The following is an 8,177-nucleotide window of genomic DNA, read 5'->3' as shown; positions in this document are numbered from 1 at the left end:
CAGCAGGATGGGCTTCATCAGCAAGGACAAGAAGCAGGCCTGCTTTGTTAGCATAACAAGTGGCTGCTGATTGGGCCCCCTCACTTGGTGATTAAGGAATTGATGTATAGCTGGGGGCAGCAGATCCTCTGAGGGTAGGGTGGTTGCGCTGCTGGTCCTTCACCTGCTGCTCCCTCCTCCTCAGGCTGGTAAGTGACTTTTTTCCTGTCTTAAATATTTCATGCTTTATGTTTTGCTTCTCTTTAAAGCAATGAAGTGACTGGGAGGTTATCTCCTGTTGGGGAGTCCCTGGGGTCCCTGTGTGATGTGTGGGCTGGGTGGTGAGGTCACCCCTGTGATGGGAGCAGGGCTGAGGCTCCTCCAGCAGCAGGGGCCCTTTGAAGAGGTCAGTCCTGTGGAATGGGGTGGGAAGGGGGTGACATCAGCCTGGAGGGGCAGAGGTTGCTGGGCCAGGAAGTGTGAGATGGGAATCACCACCCAGGTCCACTCCTGCTGGGCATCCCAGCCTGAGCAGGTGCTCCTGGGGGTTGGCACCACGTGCCCCCTCGAATGGACTGAATCTTGTTCTTTGCTTCACACTCGTGTCATGTTTTGCCCTGTAAGCCCAGGAGAGGATTTGGATGTGAGGGTGGGGCTGCCCCACGGCAGACCTGGTGAGGGGACAGGGGTGCTGTGCTGGGCAGTTTGTGCTGGTAGCAGGTTTTTAAAAGGGCAAGGATGAGTTGTTGTTGGGTCTGAGTACCCCCTTCACTCCCCCCAGCGCTCAGTGGGACCCCCAAAGTGTTGAGTCCTGGCTCTTGACCCAGACTCCCAGAGGATATTGCTTGTGAGCCTGAACTGCTCTATGTGCTGAGGGTCCTCCAGAGCAAATCCTGGGCTGCTTTGGGGTCTCACTGGCTGTGCTGCTCCCTGCTAGCAAGGGGTGGAGTGAGAGGCTGCCAGCAACCCCTGACTTGGAGCACAAAGCCTGTCTCTGTCCCATGCCGGCTGCCACTCGGATCTCATCTGTCCCAGCAGCAGGTCTGGGTGGCACTTGTGCTGCTTGTCCTCCCTTGCCCTGCTGCCAGAGGATTTGCCTTTGCTGGGAGAAGCAGCAAAGCCCTCTTGCCAAGGGCTAATCTCCAGGCTGCCAAGGGAAGGGCTGAAGTCCTTACCTGACACACAGCTTCCCTCCCGAGGTCTGAGGGCTGGGAAGCAGCCCCGGTGCAAAGAGACAGGCAGGACCATAGGGCACTGGCAGGGTTGGGCTCTCTGTGGTTTCCCTGGCTCTGGGTTTTGGCTGGACCAGCCCCAGGGTAATAGCGTGAGGGGATGAGGCTGGTGGCTGTGGGAGCCCAGTGCTATCAGCAGCAGCTGCCTGGTGGGTGATTGCAGCCCAAACAGCTCCTCAGAAGGATCAATCTCTCTCTTCCATTTGCTGCTAGTAAGGACATGCTGTGGGCTTTTCTCAGGGTAAGCAGGGAGGGCATCCAGGCAGGAGGCACTAATTGCCCAGCAAGATCTGGGGATGCATGGGCAGATGCTGGCAGGGCAGACTGGTGGCCCCAGACAGCTGGGTCTCTGTCTGCACCCCAAACAGTGCTGGGGAGCTTGCCTGCCAGGCAACAGCTCCTGAGGTGTGAGATGCACCTATATGAATGTCTGGCAGATCTAAGGCTCAAAAAGCCACACCAGCCTGGCAGTCATGGCCAAACCTCCTCCATGGGAAGCCTTGTGGTGTCCCACTAGCTCATCTTGGGGACAGTGCCTCTCCCTGACAAGTAGTGAGGAGGGAAGTGGGAAGCCCCCAGCCCTGAGGAGCCAGAGAGCTGCCTGAGCTAAGGTGCACCTGTTTCTAGGGATGGTTTATTGATTTGGGGGGCTTTTTTCCCTTTCCTGACCCTGCTGTGTCACTGATCTGCTACATGACCTAGAAAATGACCTCTCCTTCAAGTGGAAAGGCAAAGGAACAGCTTAAGGCTCCAGCTCCTTGTATCTATGGAGCACCAGACAGATGGATGGTTGATAACACAGCAAGGTGATGAGACACTCTGTGCCAAAGCCCTTGCGGGCAGTGTCCAGGCTTGATGGGACCTGGCAGGACACAGTGGTTTGTGTCACACCCCACTGCTCTCAGGGTCACTAATGTAGCCACTCCCTGAGTGCCAGCCCACCAGGGTGGTCCCCACACAGAGACCTTCAGGATACTGGGGCACAGAGCCACCCCACTGCTCTTCTGGCAGAGAAGCTCCTTGAGACCAGGGCAGAACATATCTCTGAGCCTCCTCTTGTGTGAGCAGCAAACGCCTGCCCCAGAGCACAGGAGCTGTGTCTGTGTGGGCTCAGCCCCATTTGTGGTGCACAGGCAGGGAAGCTCTGATGGTGCTTTTCCAAAGCCATCGGGTTTGACCTGTTCTGCAGTCACAGGCTGGTTTTTTCATGGTCTCTTTACAAAGGGATGAGCATGGGATGTGAGACCTGGTTGGGTTCCTCGCTCTGCCTGAGGTGTTCTGTCTGACCATGATGAAATTGCTTTAATTTTCTCTATTTAAAATGAAGATAGTATCTCAGTGCCCTCAAGAAGGTATGACAGTGTGCTGGGGAGGGCTGTGTGCATATTAAAGATGGTCTTTATCTGCATTTGGAGTGGGAGGGCTGCAAGACGGGCTGCTTACCCACCAGTCTGCAGAGATCTCTCCTCTTGCTACACCAGCAGCTCCCCTTTTGAAGTGCTTTTTTGCTCCAAGTTGGGTCTCACAGAAGGGGGAGCCTGCAGCTGTCTTGAACCCTGTGTACAAAGCCAAAGGACTGTCTGGCTTTAGGGCCAGGATTGATTTAAATTGCTGTAGAGTGCAACTTAGCTAGTTAGCAACAGTGTGCTCTTAAAAGGGCTGCATTAGCTTAAATAAAATTTGCTTAGAGGGCAGAAGAGAGACTCGCCACAGCTTGTAAATGCCCTCCCCTCTCCTATTTGTTGTTTATGCTGTAGTTGATGTGACAGCCACTGGGATTTCCCTCAGCCTGGCAGGTGACAGAGCTGTCATATCTATTCTTGGTGATGTGGCACACACTTCTGTTTTTAAACATGTAAACACTGATACACCCTGAACCCTTTCCAACTTGGCCTTGGTCTTCAGGACTTCGGAGCCAGTGTAAAGGCAGCTGGTTTCAGCAGAGCTCCTGCACCCTTTAACCCTCTGGGTGTTCCTGGGTGCTGTTGGACCAGACAGTCCCATGTCTGTCTGCTGCACGTGTCCCTGTTCTCTCCTGGAGAGAGGTAACAGGTCATGGCTAAAGCTGGGAAGGGCTGACAACCTAATCTCCCCTCAGATGACTCGTGGCAAAGGGTTGCAGGAGGACAGGGAAGCTGTGGCATCATGGGACAGGCTCATACAGCACAGACACCTGGTGGAGGGCACTTTTACTGCCGGCATCGGGGATAGTGGCTAAAGATGCTCATGGTTTAGTTCCGTCAGCAGTAAGGGAAGGGGGAATCTGTCACCCAAGTGCAGAGATAGAACCAGAAGTGGCCCGTGCTGTGAGATGAGACTGTTCAGGAACCAGCAGTTTCTCAACCCGCCCATGTCAGGTTAAACAATTAATGAGGAGGGTCAGCACTGGGAGCTACAGGGCAAACAGGGTCTGCCTCTTGCTGCGGGGTGACTGTGCTGGGAGCAGAACAGACACACGACTGCCGGGCTAAGGCCTCTGCAAGGAGCAGCTGATGCATCATGCTGGGCAGGAGGCCACAGACCAAACTTTATAAAGCTTTATTAAACATTTTGAACAGCTGTGCAATGAACAAACAATACTCTGGAAGTTTCACAACCTCATAGCTTGAACTTCCTCGGGACAGCAACAGCTGCTTCTGCTGCTCTCCACAAGACTGAAGTAAAGACAAATAGATGGCAAAGGGAAGGGAACCTTTAGAAGTTGAGAGACAGTATTTTGTGTTAACCTCTAAGGTTTCTCATAGGTTTGGCTGCACAGAGTAATATATGCAGCGTGAAGCCCTGCACAACTGTGGCTGTAGGACTGACCCACCACCACTCAGGCTTCCTGACATCCTTCTGCCAGGGAGGTGGAGACAACAGAACACCTCCAGCCTCTTCCCTTCTCCAGTCAGTAGCACCAGCACTTTCTGTCACCCCTGGCCCGAGAAAACTATCACTGAAAATGGTTGAAGCATTTACTGCTTCAAGCCATGTCTCCACCTCAGTATCCTCTCCTGCCCTGCACACATCTGGTTTTTCGGGCTAGCATGAGTTTTATAGGGTGAGGGTCACAGTGGCTTTCAAAACCCCAATTCTTGCAGCATCCCAGTAGTCAATACCTCAGTAAACCCTGGAAATCTAGAAGGAGGGGAAGAGACAGTCTCCATGACCCGTGAGGCTTTATAAAAGCAGCAGCATATCTGAGGCTTTCAGGCTATGATCTCGGAGCATAAGTAGTTGAGAAAGCACTTGGGCAGTGCACGCATCTCTTTGGCAGGCTGAGCAGGAGGAGTGACTCAACTGCCTCTGGCTCCAGCAGCTTTTGGCCAAGTGCATCTGTGAGCTGTCGAGCTTGCCCTTGATCACAAGGAGGGAAGGTTGGCTCCCCACAGAGGGAAAGATGAATAGAATCTTGTAGCTACTCGAGCAGGGCTGAAGGCCCTGAGTTAGACCATTGTGGCCTGCTGCAAAGTGAGTGACACACAACTCCACTGCCATGCAGCAGCTGGGCAGAGGCCAGCAGTTCAGTCCTCCACCAGCTGGGAGGGCTGGTGTCCATTCCCGGTGATACAGGAAGGAAGAAAAAAAAAAAGATTTCTGCTTCTAAAAAAGCAGGTGGTGCTGCCAGAGTTCACACAGTAAACAAGTTGAATTTCACAGGCAGAGTGGGAGGACTTCACCACTTTAGTCCACACACAGTTACAGGAAACAGGCTGGTTTTACTCCAGTCACATGCCTAACACCCCCTTCCCTCCTCCCTAGCCCAACCCCTTTCAAAAAGCAAAACAAGAGCCCTCAGCAGACTGGAAGATTATTGTTTCCTAGGTGCCCACTATGCTGGGATCATGAGCTGATTCCGGCAACTGGGATCCAGTGCAGTGATACAAGAAGCAGTTCCCCCAGCAGCTGTAGCAGATGAGGACTAGAGCTGCCAGGAAGACCAAGGCACAAATTGTGCAAGGTTTCCGTTCCAGGAGAAAACTGAGCAGGTAGAAGCCCATGAACACTGAGTGACTGAACCACAACGCTGGGTTGAGGGGCTTGGGTATGAGCAGGACAGGCAGCAACCACTGCAGGCAGTACATGGTGGTGGCTGGTGGGGCTCTGTGGCAGCAGCAGTCAGGTGTGCTCCAGGAAAGTCTCCAGCAGCTCCTCTGGCAGACAGGCTGGTCTGTAGGGACAGGTAAAATGGCAGACTGTCAGAAACAGCACAGAAAAATCAACAGAACTTCTCATACAGCTTTATTTATTCCCAGGCATCGTATGCTGGAACTGCCAATATGAAATTCTGCTGTGTCTCAGAGCTAGTGCAAAGTTTCCTGCTTTCTGAACTACTTGGCTGGGGACATGCTTATCTGTTGCTGGTGTAGAAGTTGTGTGCTGTTTCTCAGGCTTTTCCCCAGGTTAGCAGCTTCTCTTTAGCCTAGTGCAGGAACAGAAAGGAAAAAGACTGTACAAAGACTTGAGTGATAGTACAAAGACATGCAACTGAGGGGTAAACTATCAGGTGCTACAAAGAAGTGTTAAGGAAGCATTAGTGTTAAGAAGTGCCTAGGAAGTGTTCAGCACACAAACTGCTTCCTCCCCACAGCCCTGTTATAAAGCTTTCCAGCAGGAGAGCACAGAATTCAAGCTATATATTCATGTAGCTACCCAGGAAAGCCCCAAGTGTCCAGGCTGTAAAACAAAGGGGAGAGCAGTCCCTGCTTAAGGGATTTATAATCCTTGCCAATCAGCTAAAGTCAGATAAAACCAAGTATGTGAATAGATCAAAGAGGGGACAGTCTCAAAACGGCCATTTTCCTAAGTGCTGTAACACAGGATTTCCTCACTTGGATTATTATAAAGCCCTGTGGAAACAGTTGAGCTTTAAGGGCTTCTCCAACAGGGGTGGCAGAACACTACAAGTCCAGAACTCGTGCTTCTATCTTAGCAACCAACTACAGTGTGTGTGGGATATTTATTTTTTTACTTTCTAAGCAGTTCAAACATCTTCATCCAAGAATTTCAAATGGCCTTATAAAGAAATGCCTTACAGGTGTTTCTGCAGAGCCAGAACTGCTGAAAGGGGGCAGAAGAGTAGAGTTCAGCAGTCTGAGATAGCAACAGCAGGTCAGGCTAGAAGATACCAGTATTGTTGGAAGGGAATAACTGCAAGTTTTCCTTCAGTTCAGGCAGTAGGGAAACCATGAGAAGAGGGTACTCCAAACCTATTACCCCAAGGGCAAAACCAGGCAAGGAATACAGAGCCTAGTCAGAACAGCTTCTTACAGCAATCCTTTTATTTGAAAATACTCAAGTGAGTAGTGCTCTGTCAGAGGGATGGAGGGCTGAGCTGAGCCTGCTGGGATTACAACTGGGGGTGGGAAGGTTAGTAGGATGAAGGAGTGAGAAGGTAAACAAACAGCAAATTCCTCTGGCTCCTGTTGGCAGGAGAAGAGATTTGCTGGAGAAGAGAGGGAGAATGAGGGATTGCACAGAAAAGCCAAGAGGAAAACCACACGTGGTTCTCTTCCAAAAAATCATTGAGGTCAGACTTGTCTTACAGCTCTGCAAGCTTGTAGGTAACTGAGTAGCTGTTGTCAGAAGCAAGAATCAGGCTGCCATCCACAGTGTCCTCAGCAGCAGGAGCTATTTTAATGTTAGAGAGAACACAGGCGAAAATCTCCACCAGGGCAAATACTTGAGTATTTGGGGAAAGTATGTTGTGCTGGCACTCTTGCAAGAGAGGGTTCTCTGGCAGAGAGGGGGCAGCTGAGGTTCAATTAGTACAACTAAGCTGTACTTAGGGAGCCAAAGTATAAGGGAGAAGCTATTTTACACTGCAATATGGATAAAGTCAAAGGAATAAAACTTATAATATTGGTTCTGCTTTATGCAAGTCACTCATATCTTTAAGGGCAAGTCTAGCCCCAAGCCTGTTTCCCCCCATCCATACACTGGAAATAAGGATTACTTATTCCATAATGAAACAGGCTGTCTCACAGCTTTTGTCAACTGCCTGGATGTCTCTAGATTAAAAGTACTGCAGAAGTACTAGGTAACTTTTTTTCCAAGGGGAAAAATGGAGAAAAAAATTATCAACAAGCATTTTAACAGAAGGGTAATTAAACCCCACCAGTCAAGTTTTTTAGTTCAGATTGGACTGAATACAACAAAATTGTAACAAATCAATGATCTGCAGCTGCTTTAATCTTCCTGAAATGTTCATTCCTTGAAGCTTCCTACAGCTTTTCTCTCCCAAGTGCTAAAAGACACAGGTAGTGCAAAACATCATGTCATACTTCTGCTGGATCCAGCCCTGAAGTCACATCAGCTCAACTTCTATAGCTGGACATGTGTGGCCAGTCTTTGGGTGACTCTTTCTTGAGGCTTTAGCTTCAAGTGCCTACAGACAGACCCAGGCTTTAGAACTGACTGCAGTTTGAGAGTGTAATTATAACTCATGATATAGCTGCATTTAACTCCACCGTCTGGGCCTCACCATGGCAGAGACTTAAGTGCTAATACTCTGAACAGCAAGCTCATTCTAAGTGTGTAAGCATTACCTAAATGCTTCCTACACACACAGATCCATCTCAGAACAAGTTACCCATTTTCGAATATTGATATTTCCTGGAAGAGCATGCAGAAATCAATGCAACCACTCTGCAGAATAAAGAACCATTTAATAGTGGGTTTTTGCTATGAAGTTTCAATGCCCTTCAATCTGCAAACCTCTTGGACTTTTAACAAATGCAGATGTTTGAGCTCTTTTATCTGTAGTCAGTTGCCTTGTATTTTCATGTGTCCCTTTGTCCACCAGTTAAAGGTTGAAAACCTGTCTGCTGCATCCCACAGCTGATCCTAGAAAAGGTATCACTACTTGAGATTTCTGCAGCTCTGTCTTCCTCAAGGGACTTTACACTGACAAGATAAATAACTCTTCCTAGCTCTTCACTGGAGATTCCTTTATACAGCTGGCAGTGAGACTGTGTTCTCTTT

The 8,177-nt window shown here is 49.8% G+C and overlaps 1 protein-coding gene across 1 annotated transcript; it reads right to left on the bottom strand.

Annotated features, from left to right (window-relative positions):
* Window positions 1–4,742: 4,742 nt before the first annotated feature.
* Window positions 4,743–5,341, bottom strand: BLCAP (bladder cancer associated protein). Its single transcript, XM_009998701.1, has one exon. The coding sequence runs from the start codon at window positions 5,276–5,278 to the stop codon at window positions 5,015–5,017; it is 264 nt and encodes an 87-aa protein (XP_009997003.1). The 5' UTR covers window positions 5,279–5,341; the 3' UTR covers window positions 4,743–5,014.
* Window positions 5,342–8,177: the final 2,836 nt, after the last annotated feature.

This window comes from Chaetura pelagica, unplaced genomic scaffold, assembly GCF_000747805.2.
Source record: "Chaetura pelagica isolate M959 unplaced genomic scaffold, ChaPel_1.0 scaffold275, whole genome shotgun sequence".
Classification (NCBI taxonomy): domain Eukaryota; kingdom Metazoa; phylum Chordata; class Aves; order Apodiformes; family Apodidae; genus Chaetura; species Chaetura pelagica.
The sequence above is the reverse complement of the archived record's forward strand: the minus strand, read 5'-3'. Positions and strand labels throughout refer to the sequence as shown.